This window comes from Mus pahari, chromosome 8 (genome assembly GCF_900095145.1).
Source record: "Mus pahari chromosome 8, PAHARI_EIJ_v1.1, whole genome shotgun sequence".
Taxonomy (NCBI): domain Eukaryota; kingdom Metazoa; phylum Chordata; class Mammalia; order Rodentia; family Muridae; genus Mus; species Mus pahari.
In genome coordinates this window covers 36,369,244-36,386,530 of record NC_034597.1, presented here as the reverse complement: position 1 = coordinate 36,386,530, position 17,287 = coordinate 36,369,244, and the positions used below count along the sequence as shown (strand labels likewise).

General features: G+C 44.2%; 1 protein-coding gene across 4 annotated transcripts in view; it reads left to right on the top strand.

Annotated features, from left to right (window-relative positions):
• The window catches only part of Fermt2 (fermitin family member 2), a 69,330-nt gene that overhangs the window by 16,191 nt on the left and 35,852 nt on the right, over nt 1-17,287 (top strand). For all 4 annotated transcript variants that reach the window (XM_029541307.1, XM_029541306.1, XM_029541308.1 and 1 more), the window contains exon 3: nt 7,095-7,328. In XM_029541307.1, coding sequence (XP_029397167.1) covers nt 7,095-7,328 — 234 coding nt within the window. The remainder of the gene's footprint in view (nt 1-7,094; nt 7,329-17,287) is intronic.

Genomic DNA, 17,287 nt, shown 5'->3' with positions numbered 1-17,287 from the left:
TTTTTTGTAATTTTATTTTTGTTTATATGAGTACACCGTAGCTGTTTTCAGACACACCAGAAGAGGGCATTGGATCCCATTACAGATGGCAATTGAACTCAGGACCTCTGGAAGAGCAGTCAGTGCTCTTAACTGTTGAGCCATCTCTTCAGCCCGAGTGGACAATCAGGGTTAGGGTTAATAACCTTTCTTTCTCTGAAGAAGTCCAGCCAATCCTCCCCACTCCTGAATGGCTCCTGTTTTCTGTGTGGTTCAGGTGCATGATCAGCCAGCCTGGCAGCTTTGTGTCCTCCTCCTCTTCCCCCTGGCTGGCCTCTCTAGTCAGCAGTGACTATTAAGGAGGCCACTTGTCAGGCCTAAAGAAACTCCAGTTCCCCAAATTTCAAAGGGCAGTGCGGATGGCCAGAAATGGCAGTCTGAACCCAATCCGACTGTACTACACAGGGTTTCTGGTGGTTAGCTCACTTTCCTCAGGAGCTTGTGACACAGGTCACCCAGAAGGAGTCATTTCCCTTACCCCTGTCAGAAGGAAGGGACAAACATGGCTCTTCGTTGACATATATCTTCAGGCTCCCTCAGTCCCTCAGTAGTCACATGTTTGAGGAATTGGAGTTTCCTGTGGACCTGACCTTCCAGCCTTTTTGTCGCCTGACAAAGGATAAGCTCTGACAGTTTCACAGCTGGAGAGGGCCCAGAACGTCTGGAATGCTGGTCAGAGGTGACGAGGGGGAGGGGAATCAGGTACTGAGAGGAGGCATGAGGGAATTCCATCAGAAGCATCTGGCTTGTTGGCCTAGCCCACAGAAACCATGCTTTTCTTTCACACTGGCTCTCAGTGTGCTTAGGGCTGGCTGCTGGGCTCTGCCATTGATTCCTGGATGCTGTCTGTCAACTGCCCCCCCCACACACACACAAAGTATTAGCATGGTCACTGACTGTAATCTGCCCTAAAGTCCTCATTGTACAGTAAGCAGTTAACAGCTGGAGTAGATTTCACCTTTGAGTCATAGCAAAACAAAGCCTAAAAAGTTGTCAATATGATAAAAGCATAAATACTCATTTGTAATAAGAAATTTCTCAGCAAGGAAGAAAACAAAAGGAAAGCGTTTGAAGACGTAAAAGATGGTTCTGGGATAAAGCATGGAGATATATAGATCAGACAGAGAGAGGGATTTTCAGCACTGGGAAACACTTTTAAACCTATATTTAGAAAGCAACTGAAGAAAATTTAAAATTTTGATTCTGTGACTATAATAGTAGCCAGTGTTTTTGTTACCAAGACCTTGAAAAACAAGTTCTTTTCAATAACCAATAGTAAAAATGTGAAGATTTAGTCAGTAACAGCATGGGGAGCTAGGTTTCTTTCCTCAGAACCTGTTTTGTGAGTCCCTTTCTCAAATGAACCCAGCAAGGTCACCCTTCCTCAGTTGCTCTTGATTTGCCTTGGCTCTTTGGCTTGTCTGTGGGGTTGCTTGACAGTTAGTGGGCCATTCTTGGCCTGTCTGTGGATGTGCTTGGCTGCTGCCATACTGCACTGTGTAAAGATACACTGCTCCATGATAATTCCAGTCAGGTTACAATGATGCTCTTGTGTCTTTCCCTTCTGAAAACCCTAACTGGAGGACTCCTTGGACCTGCCATGCCTTTTCTGACCCTCTGTCACCTGTAACTGCTCCTCAGCAGTGCAGAATGTCAGGTCCGAGATCATTTCCCTGCCACTCCACCCGACCAGCCATCAGCAGTCTTTTCTGGGCTCTTACTCATTTTGCATTCTCGGTGAACACTCTGAAGGACTGTTATGAAGCACAAATCACCCTGCTGAAAAACAGTCTTAGACCTGTTTTGACAGTTGATCTGTGGTGGTGGTAGGAGAGACTCACCTTTATCTCTCCACTCTCAAAACCCCAACCAAATACAGATGTCTGTCCACAAACAAAATAGCTCTGGTTTGCAGATGGGTCCAGATATTAATATCTTTAAAATACTGTGCAGAGTTTTAAAAACATCTTTTTAAATGCTGCTCAGGAAATCACAGTGCTGAGCAGGCTAGAAGTCATCATAAAGTCTGGACAGCTTACTACTGTGGACAAGACTCCTGCCTGTCCCTGGGGCCTTCACCTGCTGACAGCAGCCCTCTGGTCCCATCAGCCTCCTTCAGGTGCCACAGCTTTGTTTCATCTCTAGCATTGGGGCAGTGCCCTGGGCACACAGTTTAATGGATATTTGTTAATGAATTGTTCTACAGGTGCTGTTTGATGCTCTGTGGTAATAAATGGTGTGGTAATAAATGGTATGGACTATGTTGGTAGCCTGTGCTACTACTGGAGGGGCTGGGGAGATAACTCCACGGGTAAAATATGCATACATGAGTTGGATCCTGAGAACCCACAGAAAGGCGGAATCCTTGATTTCATAAAGTTGCCTTGTGAGTCCCACACAGACGCTGTAGCACACACACATGCTCCTGTAATAATGCCAGAGTTTCCACTGTTTAAATGTGTGCTACAGGTGCCACAATCCCTCTTCTGTCCACCTTCCATCTCCAATTTCCTTTTTGTAGTATGTGTATGTGCATGCATACACATGTGCATCAGGTGTGTGCACATGCATACATGTTCTAGATGATGTATGCATGCCAGATGTTGATGTCAAGTGTCTTCTTCCATTACTTTTTTCTGAGACAGGATTTCTATGCTGGCTAGCCGTAATGTTAACTTTTGACACAAGCTAGAGTTGTTGGAGAGGGAGCCTCAGTTGAGAAAATGGCTTCATAAAGTCAGGGTGCAAACAATCCTGGAAGGCATTTTCTTTTTTCTTTTTTTTCCCTTATTTATTTATTTATTTATTTATTTATTATATGTAAATACACTGTAGGTGTCTTCAGACACACCAGAAGAGGGCATCAGATCTCATTACNGATGGTTGTGAGCCACCATGTGGTTGCTGGGATTTGAACTCAGGACCTCTGGAAGAGCAGTCAGTGCTCTTAACCGCTGAGCCATCTCTCTAGCCGGAAGGCATTTTCATAATAAGTGATTGTGGACGGGCTCAACCCACTTTGGGTAGTGCCATCCCTGAACTGGCGGTCTTGAGTTCTAGAAGAAAGCAGGCTGAGCAAGCTATGGGGGGCAAGCTAGTAAACAGTATCTTTTATGGCTTCTCTCTGTGTCAGCTCCTCCCTTCAGGTCCTGTCCTGACTTCCTTTGGTGATGGGCTGTAGATATGGAAGCATAAGTCAAATAAGCCCTTTCCTCCCCAACTTGCTTTTGGTTATGGTGTTTCATCATAGCAGTAGTAACCCTAAGACAGTCTCTGCGCAGCCCTAACTATCCTGGAATGGGGCTTGCATGTAGGCCGCCTTCCCTCTGTCCCCCAAGTCCCAGGAATAAATGTGTGCACAGCACTCTTACTCTTCATCTTCTTCTCCTAGACACTTATCACTGAACCAGAAGTTTATTGACTCCAGCAAGAGTGGCTGGCCAGGGAGCTCCAGGGACTGCTGCTTTCCCCTCAGTCCCAGCATTAGGTTTCTGCCTTGGTCCTCTTCTCCCTCTGAGGGATAGGGAAGCTAAGCTAATGTGGATGAAACACATTAGGCTCACTAGCATTGTCATGGGTAATCTATCATATGCTGGGTGAACAGAATCCTCATAGGATTTCCAGTCCCTGTGTCGCAAGTTGTTCTTGTGCATGTTTATCCTTGCAGGCTGCTGCTGCTGCTGCTTTGTGGAAGAACCAAAAGACTTGGCCTTGGCTGGAAATCAGGCTTTAAAGAGAAACAGCAGCAAGCCACTTGTGGTTTATAAGCGTGCTGGCTGGTTGTATTTTCAGGCTACTGTGTGTGTGAGCTGTGTCTCTTTCAAACCTCATCACAGAGTGCTGTGTGTGTCTGACAGGAAACAGGAAACAAGGAAAAGGGGCGTCAGGGAAGGCCCTGGGCTTGAAGTTTGTTCATGGGAAGTTGAGGGGTTTGTGGTGAAGAGGTTCTGCCTTTGCTGTTGCTTTTAAGGAGACTGGGTTTATTCTGACCCATTTTCAGGGTACAGTCCAACAAGGTGTACATGGAAAGATGAGACTTCATTGCAGTTATCTGCAGAGCCTTCTGGGGAGTGTTCACAGAGTCCAGACACGGAGGGCCGCAGTGTGTCTGTCAGGGTGGTGCTGATGTGGAGTGTGGCCGTGTGCCTCAGGAGTCCTTATGAACAAGGAAACCTGTTAGCTCCTGGGAGCACTATGAAGCCAGCAGATGGTGCATTAGGCCCCGTGTGCTTCACCAACTCTAGTTTTACATTTTATTTGGGGTGGTTTTCCTTTCCTTTTCTTTTGTACTTCAAAAATTCAATTTTTTGTCCACTTGTAACTTTTGTGGTCTGGAACAAGTTGCCTCTGTCAAAAATTATGGGTAACTTCTATTTCAGCTTGCTCCTCAGGCCTCTGTTCAGCACTTCCTTCTGGACCACATTTCACGTGAGCCTGCCCTTTGTTAGGGCTTAAGGCGCCACTGCTGCTCTGCCTCCCCTGTCAGGCAGCTGCTTTTCACATCAATAAGCATTTATTTCAGTCTGGGAGCAGGTGATGAGGAACCGCCCCCACTCCCACTTCACCTTCAGCTGTGTGGGCAGATTCCTGACGTGCCGGCAGCTTCTTTCACTAAAGCACAGGGATTTCTGTGCCTGAGCACTTAGCCCTAGGCCACTAGAGAGGTGGCCAGGAAGGGCTAGGCATTTAATGACCCCCACACAGTGTTTAACCCAGGAAATGGAAAACCTTTCTTTTCCTTGTAGCATCAGCTCTCAGAAGGAGAGGACTGCTGAATTCAAATGACCTTTCTTTTCTCCTCCTAACTGCTTCACACTCCCTCTCCTGCGCTCTTCCTGGGGTCCCCTAGCCCTCACCCTGTTCTACAAGTAAGCCACTCCATTTATCTCAGAATTACTTTGGGGGCAACCCAAACTTTCTGGATTTTTGGATTCAGGGTCGCTTTAAATTCTACTTACTTAGTTGGCTGGCTGGTCGGTTGTTTGTTGGTTTGGTTTGAAGATGGGGTTTCTCCCTAAGTGTGCTGTCTTGGAATGGAACTCTCACTATAGACCAAGCTATCCTCAAACTCAGAAGTCAGCCTGCTTCTGCCTCCCAAGTGTTTGTCACTGTTGAGCCATTTCTCCAGTCCCCAGAGTGACTTTATTACAGACCTTGCCCACCTTTCTTTCTCTCACTGGAAATTCGTGACTTCATTTCCTTCATGGGGATATTGTCTTAGAGGCAGGAGTGCCTGGAGGAGGTGTGTGGAGAAAGGATTGTGCGTCTACCTACAGCCTCAGCCTCTGAGTATCTTAATCTCTGTACTAACAAGAAGAGTAACAGGTGGGCCCAGTTTCTCTCTATATAAAAAACCCCAGCTGCAGCTGTCCGCTGTAAACTAATCCAGAACTTAGGACTTCCAAAAGTTGTCAAATTCAGTGCTGGAAAATAATTAAGATGTGAACACTACACACATAACAGAGCAGCTGCAGAATGCCGGTTCCACATGTGTTTGTAGGTGAGCTCCCAACACCATGATTGATAAAGTTTGGTAAGAAATTCACTTGGAGAATCACCTTTGCTTCACGTAACAGTTATCAGTGTCAAACAGAGACGGTGACTCCAAGTATAACTGGGTTCTTAGCAAGGGGACAGAAGCTGGGCTACACAGCTGTGTCCTTCCCATAGATCAGTTCTGCTGGCCGAGGATAACAAGAGCTCCTCCGAGTGCCTTGGTTCTTATTTCAAGAATGTTGTTCTTAACAGTTAACTTCTGCTGCTGTTGGTGTGAATTGTTTGGCTATTTCTCCCTCTGGAGCACTTGTTTGACTCTTCCATTTCGAAGTCATTTCTCCCTTTTCATTGAGAACATGTCTCTATCGGTTTGGCCTGTAGGATATTTTCTTGATTGATGGTTGATGGGCCCCACTCACTGAGGGTGGAGCCACCCCTGCCTGGGCAGAGGGTCCTGACTTGTACAAGAAAGCAGAGTGAGCAAGCCAGTGAGCAGCGTGCTTCCGTGCCATCTCCAGGTTCCTGCCTTGCCTTCCCTCAGTGATGGAGTGTGCTCTGAGAGCTGTCAGCTGAAATAAACCCTTTGTTCCTCAGTCACTTTGGTCATGTTGTTTATCTTACCACAGCAGTAGAAACGCTAACCCCTGCAGTTCTCTGAGTTACCTTCCTCAGGATATTTTTGGGAAGCGTGTTTGGGCTGCAAGCTGTTCATGGTTGTTCTGGAGTTCTTTCCACACCCCTTCACCTAGACTGCCTATTCTCTCTGACTCCTGGTCCGTGTTCTACCCTTACTACCTTAATGCATTCGTTTCTTATTTCTTAAGACTTTAATTTTATTTTAATTAAGGGTGCACTTAAGTGCTGGTATCCACAAAAGCCAGAGGCATTAGATTCCACTGAAGCTGGGATTATGGGTGGCTTTGAGTCACCTGGTGTGCTAGAGCAGCAAGTGTGGTTAACCACTGTGCTTCCTCCCCAGCTCCCACCTGCGTGCATGTGTGTAGCTAAGGAATTAGTCTTTTAATGTATTTTGTGGGGACTCTGTTGTCTGTTCTTCAAAGCCGAATTTCAAAATCCACTCCTGGGTTGTTTTTGTTGGTTGGGTTTTTTTTTGTTGTTGTTGTTGTTTTGTTTTTAGTTTTTTTGGTTTTTTGATACAGGGTTTCTCTGTGTAGCCCTGGCTGTCCTGGAACTCACTCTGTAGACCAGGCTGGCCTGGAACTCAGAAATCTGCCTGCCTCTGCCTCCCGCGTGCTGGGATTAAAGGCGTGCGCCACCACGCCTGGCTCTACTGTGTTCTTATTAATGTTTCCTATTCCAGTCCCAGGTTTCTGTTTGTCTTTCAAGGTCCAGTGGGTCAGTTGGCCTTGGGTATTTTTTCCTGTGCACTGGGTTTTGAGGGTAGGGAAAGTGTTTTTTGGCACTGTTTGTATTTTTTTGGTGCCTATCACTAATAGTTTTTGGTTTTTCTTAAGTGTACCCAGTATTTAATTTCCCTCCAGGTGTTCTTTCTGGGCTATTTTTAAACCTTTTTCTTGTTTACTGTTTGTTGTCCTTAGATGTCAAAAAAGATTGGTCTGACCATGCTCTCTGGTGGGAAAAGAAGAGGACGTGGCTGCTTAAGACACACTGGACCTTGGATAAATATGGTATCCAGGCAGACGCCAAGCTCCAGTTCACCCCGCAGCACAAACTGCTCCGCCTGCAGCTTCCCAACATGAAGTATGTGAAGGTGAAAGTGAACTTCTCTGACCGAGTCTTCAAAGCTGTGTCTGACATCTGCAAGACGTTCAGTAAGTGACCAGCCCTTCGGTAAACCATGAGGCAGGTGTGGCCAGTACTTGGCATTGAGCTTATTCTAAGAGTATCTGGGTTTGGACCCTAGTGTATCTGTATTTGAAATTATTGTTTATACGTTGTTTTTTTGTTTGTCTGTTTGTTTTTGAGAAAAAGAGGTATTGGGTTAAGATGGAACGGGAAGAACTAGATTTTTTTTTCCCACTAATTAGAACCATATATTATATAAAACTCTTTTCTGATGACTTGATCATCTAACAGTAGTGGGATTGAACCTTGGGCCTCAGTGCATGCAAAGCAAGCGCCTTTCCACTGAGCTCTACCCTAAGCCACAATTGCATTGCTTGTCGGAGGCTGGGGAAGGGAACAGGCATTGTTTTCAGAGGGCTGTGGCTCTTCAGTATTTCCTTCACGTAAGTCACTTTGATTTTAGTAACTCAGAGAGATGATGTCACTCCCTTTGATGAAGGCCTGCCCACTCCTAAGGAAAGTACTGTGAGGACTTGCTTGCCCCTTGTGAATGCTCTGCTTTCAGGAACAAGATGTGGATCGCTTTTTACTTGGCTGACGTGGTTCTGATGTATGACAGGAAGCATTCAGCCGCCAGAGAAATGTGAACATTCGTCAGAACCACTAGCACATAGTTCTTAGATATATTTAATGATCTGTCCAAGTTCTAATTCCAACTAGAGCTCTAACTCTGTTGCATTTTCAAATGATACTAGTAATTCATAAAAATATTGGTCCCCAGAGTAACTTTGATCTACAGTTTGATTTGCTACATATACGCTTGTTCAGACTATTTTGTCTATTGTGTGTTTGTGTGTGGGTTTATACCTGTGTTTGCAGGTGTGGGAGACTTGCCAGGTGTAAAGATGTTAGGAGGATGTCGTTCTCTGTCATTTTCTTTTCTGCACTAATCCCTTTAAGCAGGTGTCTCTGAACCTGGAGCTAGGTTGGCAGCCAGCGAGCCTTGCAATCCTTTGTTTCTGCTCCCCACAGCACTGGGGTTGCAGTGAGTGCTAGCTATTTAAGTGGATGCTGGGGATTTGAACTTATGTCCTCGCGCTTGCACTGCAAGTTCTCTTACCCACAGAGCCATCTCCCTGGCCCCAAGTATATAATTTTTTTCATACAATTTACCATTTTGTGCTGTTTCACAATAATTGTGTATAGTTGTACTGGTATTAATTCCCCATTCTCAGAGTTCTGTTAATGGACATTTCGGTTGTTTCACTCTTAGAGCAAATACTGCAGTGAGGTTTTGTTTTTGTTTAGCATATTGTTGACAAGTGTTCAGTTGAGATAGCTTCAGGACACCCTACCATAGTTCTTCAGCAGCCGCACTCACTGCTAGAGCCGCCAGCACACTCCTCCTGTGCAGGTGCTCCACCTGGAAGGAGGGCTGGGCTGGGACTGTTGGCCTTAGCACAGGGCCCCCTTGCTCCTTAAGTTTCTGTTTCTAGATTTGTTCTCTGTGGTTCTGATAGGGCCTCTTCGATCAAGTCAGAATCTACCTTTTAATAATTTTTTTAAAGATTTATTTTATGTGCATATGAGTGCTCTATCTGGATGTACACCTGCATGTCAGAAGAGGGCATCAGATCCCAGTATAGATGGTTGTGAGCCACCGTGTCACTGCTGGGTATTGATCTCAGGACCTATGGAAGAGCAACCAGTGTTCTTAACCACTGAGGCATCTTTCTATCCCCAAGAATCACTTTTTTTAAGCCTCTGAAATGTGTGTTTTTCTTATTTTAAAGCAATCTTAGAAATGCTCCGCCCCCGCCCCCCCCCCCTAATTTTTAGATATCTTTTGCTGTTATTCCGAAGAACTTAGGGTATCAGAGGGGAAACAGATAGATTAATATCACTGTTTTTATGTAATGCTTCTGGGATAACTCACTTTGTTTAAATGGATAATACAGATTAAAACACTAAAAAGCACAAAGAATTACATAAGTTATCTAATACATAATGTTTAGAATCAATAGCTATTAATACTTTATTATTTTTAAGTCACAGTAATATAGGTAAATTTCTTAGTCTCCTAATTTCCTTCACAAAGTACATATGTGGCCTAGTTTGCTTTTTCGTTACTGTGATTAAGGGGTATGCCACCACACATGGCTCAAGATTTTTTTAAATGTATTTATAGCTTGTATATATTTAAGCAGATATGTGTGGCAGTGGAGCAGATGTGTTGGTGTACATGTGGAGGTCAAAGGACAACCCTTGGGCATTGGTTGTGTCATACTGAGTGGGTTCTGGGACTTGAACCCAGGTCTTTAGCCTCTACTCTGAGCCACTTACTTACTAGACCAGATCTATGTTTATGCTTAGTGTTCTTTCTAGCTTATCTTATGTGAGTGATCATCACGGGTGCTAAGCTCTGAAAAATATTTTTCTGTGTTTCTTGGGAGCTTTGTAGGTGAGTGTAGGGTTGGTGTTTGACATTGTTTCTTTGGGACAGCCTCAAGTGCTAGGACAGTGAGAGTGTGCCGCCATGCCCTGCTTAGCCACCATGCCCTGCTTAGCCGCCATGCCCTGCTAAGGCTTGAATCTAGCACCTTCTCCATTGGTCTAGCTTTCCCCCCACTGGTTACTGCTATTAGAAATGTCACTTTCTATAGAGATAGTCACATCTCTTATAAATAATAACTTACCCTCTTTTCATTTCTGCATTGTGTCCCCCCCCCTTGTCTCACTGTAATGAACTAGACTTTTAGTTGTGTTAGCAGTGACAGTATTGTTTCATTGTTCCTGATACTTTACTTTGACTTACCTTTTGTTGTGTTTAGGAACTTTTGGCCTATAGTTTATTCCTAATGCCTAACCACATGAAATGTACTTAGCTGGAGATCAAGGAGCCAGTGTCATATGTAGAACAAGGGGAAGGACCCGTATGCCCTTAGTACTGTACTGTGTGCCCTTCACACCATAACATAGTTCACATTCCCCTGTCTTATCATCTGCATACTGTCACTGAATCTGGCAGATTTTTTTTTTTTTTTTTTTTTTGGTTTTTGGTTTTTTGAGACAGGGTTTCTCTGTATAGCCCTGGCTGTCCTGGAACTTACTCTGTAGACCAGGCTGGCCTCAAACTCAGAAATCTGCCTGCCTCTGCCTCCCGAGTGCTGGGATTAAAGATGTGTGCCACCATGCCCAGCGATTCTTTTTTTTTTTTTTTTTTTTAAACTTGTAAGATGTCTTAGACATTCGTCTTTCCTTCTACATTCTCTTGTAAATTAAGGTCAATGCCAAGCTGTTTAAGTTTCTGTGCTGATACTTCTCAACCTTCCTAAGGAAGCTCGTGTGCTTTGTTCTGTTGGGAAGATTCTTACAAGCTTTTCTAGTGCTAGAACTGTGCCGTTTTCAGCCACTTGCTTGCTTGCCTCCTGCTACAGAATCTCATCTCTTTAGATTTCTAGAATGAGACAAGGCGTGGCAGCCTGGCCCCGGGCCCCAGAGGATCTACAACCAGTGTTTAGCACTACCAGCTGGAGAACAGGCTTCCAGAGTGTGAGGGACATCCCATATTCAAGCCTTGGGCTTGGAGGAATCCAGAAAGGGGCAAGATGAGGAGGGAGTTTCTCCTGTGCTCACGGCAGATGAGTGGTGGGGCCACTCTCCCTTGCTCATGCCCCCTGGGCCAGCTCTCCCCTGTCCCACCTACCAGCTCTACTGTGCTGCCCAGGAGAGGTGCAGGGCCCTGTCTCAGCTCTGCGTGGCCCTTGGATATTAACATGGTCCTGGGCAGCTGCCCATAGCATGGCATTACATGACAGCGTTGAGCAGATCTGCACAGGGTGAAAGGTCTCTGTCTGCCCTGTGTAGGTAAGCTTGCCAATCCTGATGTAACGCACGGAGAGTCTCTGCTCATCGGCCACCACTGAATGAACACCAACGTTGACGTGACTTCAGAACTGTTCTCTGCAATAATTTTCTCCCATTAAGTCCTTTAATATTCAAGTCAAGTAATTTTCCTCAAATTAAATGAATCCACTTAAGTGCTGGTCACAGTGGTTTCATTAGTTGAACTCTTCTGGGTTCGTCCTTGTGGCTCTTGATTACTGTAAGAGAAGTAGAATCCAAAGGAAGAAAAATAGCATGGCTGGTGTTACCAAAATGTCATTAACATCAGAGCCCAGAGAAGTGTAGAGGATGCCAGCTACTGAAGAGTCAGCAGTACAAATAAATATCCAGTTGAATGGGAAATTATCTAATTTAGCTGAACACTGACAACCTTTCTAAAGTTTTTTTTTTTTTAATTGGTAAAAGAAAGAAAAGAAAGAGAAGAAAAGGAAGGAAAGAAAGAAGAGAAACATTTTCTTTTGTAATTTAGCTGTTATAAAACTGTCCTGTAATGTTTAATGAGACAGGCTCGTTGGCCTCTGCCTTCTCATAGCAGACATTGCTGTCAGAGGTCGGTGAACTCTTATCTGACCTGTACACTGACGGGCAGGCATCACAAATATGCCCCACCTAGGCCAGTGAAGCAGACAGTCTCCTCTCAGAGTTTGACAGTGTTCCGTGCTTACAGCATGTTAGTTTTGGTGTTACTAGATCAGGGCGCAGGTCTTCCCACTAGTGAGGTTCATTAGGCAGATCCTATCCATTCCCACCTTCTCCTCTGCCCCGCCCCTGGAAAGAGAACCTGTGTTTGGTACAGACACACACTCAGGGGTAGTGATAGCAGGCCGATTGAAGGGCTCCCTGCAAAGATGAAAAGGAAGGAAAAATCTGTCAGATTATTGTTATGGACTTCCTGCTTGTGTGTACCCTCAGAGTTCTGTTGTTTGCTTAGTCTAAAAACTGTTCAGTGTTTCTTCTTGTTATTTTATTTTCAAATTGCTTTTCTCATATTTTGTTCTTTATGTTTAGTTTTGGTTGTAAGGAGTAGAAATCCAGACTCGGCTGTGTTCCAAGTGAGGGTTTACATTTTCACATCCTGAGAAGTTACATGAGGAACAGAAGTGCTTGGTTACCTGTCTTCTGGAACAGGCCCTTCCACAAGGCCCCGCATCAGTGAGGGCTTCTGTTGCTGTGTTAACACCATGACCAAAAGCAACAGAGAGAAGGGTTGTTCCAGCTCACAGCTCCATCACTAAGGGAAGCCCCTGCCTCAAGTTGATTTAAAAACCAATCAGGACATGTCCCCTCACATCCCCTTTGGAGGAGGGGCTGCTGAGCTGTCTTCCAAACTTGGCTGATCATTGAAGCTAAAACTCCCAGACTGTCCTCAGGCCTTATTGCCCACCTGGCTCACTCCGAGTCTTAGTGCAAGAGAGACCAGAGAAACAGAGAGATACTAATGTTTGCCGTGTCTTTATGTTGGACACAAGCAGAGAGGAGGGTTAAAAGTGGTCAGTGACCTTGCCCTTAGGCAGCTCTGCTGCATGCTCCTCTCTTAAGCCTATCAGGAGCCACACACACTAAGCACACATAAATATAAGGGTCAAGTGATGTCTTCATTAGAGTGACTGAGGGCTTAGGACAACTTTTCCTTTCACTTAAATTTTAAAGTTTAGTTTCTCTTGTGTTTCGTCTGCATGTATGTTTGTGCAGCATGTATCTACCTGGCACCCCCTGAGGCCAGATGAGCATGTCAGACCCCTAGGAACTGGAGTTATAATAAATGGTTTTGAGCTGCTCTTTGGGTGCTGGGAATCCAACCTGGGTCCTCTGGAAAAGCAGTCAGTGGTTTTAAAAGCTGAGCCATCTCCCCAACCCCTCACTTAACTATCGGGTCAGTTTAACTGAGGTATATAATCTTCAGGTAATATAGAATCCTTTTTTGACAAACCTACAGCAGTGTGACGGGTTTCAGCACCCTAGAGTTTCTTCATCCTAGAGTTCCCCCAACCTAGAGTTCCCTCAGCCTAGAGTTTCCTCAGTCCCCTTTGCTGTTCTTACCCCACGAACCACTGATCTGTCTTCTATCACTATAAGGGCTGCCTTTTCTCAAATGTCATTTTAGTGCAGCCATAGCATATGTGACCTTTTATACATGGCTTTTCCCACTTAGCACATTATTTCAGCTCTTCATGTGTAGTGTACCTATGGTGGTGTGAATGGGAAATGTTCCTCATAGGCTCAGATATTTGCACATTTGGTCGGTGGTGCTGTTTGGGAAGGTTTGGGTTGCACTGTCTTGCTAGAGGAAGTATATTCCTGGAAATGTCTGTTTTGTGCTCACAGTAAAAGATGTGGTCTCCTAGCTTCCTGTTCCTGTTGTCATGGTTTCTCATCATTATAGACTCTTACCTTTGTGAAACCAGAAGCCAAAATAAAATTTTTCTATAGGTTGCTTTTGGTCATATTTTATTTTATCACAACAACAAAAGAGTAATAAAGCATTGCCAATCTCAGGGCACATTGATTCTCTCTAGTTTGGACTATTATAAATAAAGCTGCTGGAGAAATCGCTCAACAGGTAAAGGTGCTTGCCCCCTAGCCTAAAGACCTGAGTTCAGTTTCTGAGACCCTTACTGCATAAAGTCTAATTTCTGCAAATTGTCATCAGACCCTCCATGTACACATGCACACACAGTAAGTAAGGGAGAATGAAAGTATTGAATAAAGATGCTAAACTTGTAATTCTTGTCATTCTTGTAGGAGTTCTGGGTCCTAAGACGTAAGAAATTTCAAAGAATGAAAATTTCCTTTGCAAACTGCCCATACTATTTTGCATTCTGACCTGCAGTACTTGAGAGTTCCTGTTGCCTGGTGTGGTGGATTAAATAAGAATGGCTCCTCAGGCTCGTGTATTTGAATGCTTATTCACCAGGAAGTGGCATTCTTTGAAAGAATTAGAAGGATTAGGAGGTGTGGCCTTGTTGGAGGAAGTATGTCAGTGGGGGTGGGCTTTGAAATTTCATAAGCCCTGGCCAGGCCCACATATGCCTGTGCGCTCTCTCTCCCTCCCTTTCTCTCTCCCTCCCTTTCTCTCTTCCCCTCCCTCCTCTCCCTCCCTTCCTCCCTCCCTTCCTCCCTCCCTGTCTCTCTCCCTTCCACCATCCCTCTCACCCTCCACGCCTCCCTCTCTTATAAATTAAGCCATCTGATAGAACTACAGGCATTCTTTGCATATTCTGGATGTAGAAGCTTTATTGGACATGTTTTAAAATTGTTTCTTAGTATGTCGCTAGCTTTTTTGAAATGTTATTGAGAAAAGTTTTTAATGATTGTCAACCAATTTGTGATCTCTATTTTTTCTCATTTTGTTGCTTTCCTTGCTTTCTTAAAGGGTTTATTTAGTTCTCCTTTATGATTATAGTTATCTCTACTGGTGACTTTTGATCTATTTCCACTTTTATCTTCATAGTAATTACTTTTAGGAGTGTCCAACTTCAGCCTGTGCCTGTATTCAGGATAGATGTGAATATGGCTTGACAGAGAAAAATCACCTTACTTAAAACACTATTGGGTTGGTTTTTTTGGTTTTAACCGGATTTGTGCAGCTCTTGAGCAAGAATTTTATAGCTGACAACAGTGTCACAGAGGTAAGCATGTCTGTAGAAGATTGTCTTCATTGTTCATTAATGTAGGAGGGCCCAGCCCATTGTGGGCAACATTGCCTAAGCTGGGCTCTGAAAGCAAAGAAAGCTCATTAACTGACAGGCAATGTGGATTTCCTTTGTGTATGTGATGGGACCAGTTGTCTTGAGTTCCTGACTCTGAGACACTTCTGCAGTTATAGACCATAACCTGAAAATGTAACCCAAATAAGCCCTTTCTTCTATAAGTTGTTTTTGATTAGATTGTTTTATCACAGCAACAAAAATGAAACTGGTATGTGTAGGGTTTTACTTCTTTTTTTATTTTTTTTTAAATCTTGACTCTTGCCTTTATTTTTGAAAGACACTATAGCTGAAGAATCTGAGCTTTCTCTCCCTCAGGTAATTGTCGTCTTCAAGTTATTTTCTGGTTGACACGATTCCAGAAATGTCTGTTATTCTGTGTGTATGCTTTCTGTTTCCTTCTAGTGATGCATAAGTGTCTTATTTTCAATACTGTCTCTTGGTACATCTTCAAGTTCATTAGTCATTCCTCTGCCAGTCTGCTAATTAGCCTGCCCAGTGTATTTACCATAGCAAGTATGTTTTCATCACCAGAAGTTTGATTTTATTATTTATTTCAATCTTTCCTTTTTCTGTTCATTACGTTTACTTCTCCATTTAAAGGCACACACTATACGTAGAGTAGCTCCTGTTGTTAGTGGCTGGTGCTTCGTTTGGAGAATTTCTGCTCCCTTCCTGCCTCCTTCCCTCTTCCTTCACTCAGAGTTATGGGTCATATTTTCTCCGCTTGGGTCCTCTGCCAGTGCTCCTCACCAGTTAGCCATCTCTCCAGTCAGTGCTCTGAATGTTCATTTTCATCTCTTCTTTGTGGACTGCTGCTTCTCCTTGGAAACTTGTAGGATCTTTACTCTTCTGTCTTGAAATTTCATAGCAATGTCCCCTGGTTAGGGGTTCATTTCCGTCCGTTATTCTGGAGACTCCAGAGGGCCCGATTCCCGTGTTACTCTTTCCTTGCTAGTTCTTCTCCCGTGTTTGATCACTTGCCGTTGGTGTGTGCTGTTGGGCGGTGTTCTTGGGTTGCCCCTCTTAGTAATAACTGCTTGTCTTCTACTGGAGTGGCACCACACTTTAGTTCTTACTGTTTGTATTTCCCCAGAGTGTTTGTTACACAGATGATCAATAGCTTTAAGACCACTGTAATACAGTTGTACCTCAGTGGAATAGTGACTACACATAGAACCCCCTTCCCTGCTGTTAATATCTAAATCTCTTAGTTTCTGCTTCTTTGATGCCCTGTCGTCTCTCACAGATGTCCTTCTCTCATCTTTATTAGTGTGTTTATTGAAGTAGTTTCATTTTATACTCCTACCATGCTTCTCCTATTGCTTGTTTTGTGCATAAAAGAACTTTAATACTGAGCTATGTATGTATGTCTCTGACTTTCATATTTGAACTGTTAGTATTTCATTGCCACCATGAGGAAATACCGTAAATTTAGCAGTCAAAAACAACACAGAAGTTTTATATTCAGACTGAAGGTCTGGGCACAGCAGTGTGACTTACCTAGGTCTTTGTTCCCTCCTCAACACTCTTGAGAAGGAGTTCTTCATGGCACAGTTTGGTTCCTTGTAGTTGTAGGAATAAGGTCCCAAGGCTCTCCCCACCCCCGTTTCTGAGACCTCCTGAGTTCTCAAGTTCATCCAACCTCTCGTGTCTCGTCTCTTTTTTCAGCCTCTCTTTTGTATATAAAGGACAATGTGATTATATTGGACCCATCCAGATAACCCCTCTATCTCCCTAAGATCAGATGCTTAATAACCTTCATGGCAATGTCCCACATTGTTGAAATATAAAGCAAGGGTTGACCCTAGAGACTCTCTCCTTGAAGCCTTTCTTAAGTGGCATTCATAGTTCCATGATGATGCACCCTGGATTTCTAATAGGGAGGTTTGGGTGGGGCTTAGCCCACTGCCCTGCCTCAGGGAGCCGAGTCACCACACTGAGTTTTTTCAGCTCATTAGCTCATTATCCTGCGCTGTTAAGGTTTCTGTTGACAGGATCGTATAGGCAGATGAGTAATGGAGCAGGAGACTGTGGCAAAGTATGTTTCCATTTACAGTGCTTTGGTTTTGGTGTTTCTTCGCTCCTAGCATTTGACCCAGTGAGTCAGTGGGCCTTGTCTGTCTCTCCTCTTGATACTTCACCACATTGGTCAGCCAGTTCCTGCTGATCTATCTGGCTTATTTCTTCTCATTATTTGGTTTGTATTTGATATCATAGTTTTGTTTCTTGGAAACAAAAGGTGTGTGTCTGCGTGCCAGTTTATGCATGTAAGTGCTTTGTGGCCTAGACTTAGGCTGGCTTTGAATTTGTAGCCATCCTGATGCCTCAGCTTCTCAAATGCTGGTATTATAGATGTGTCTCATTACGTG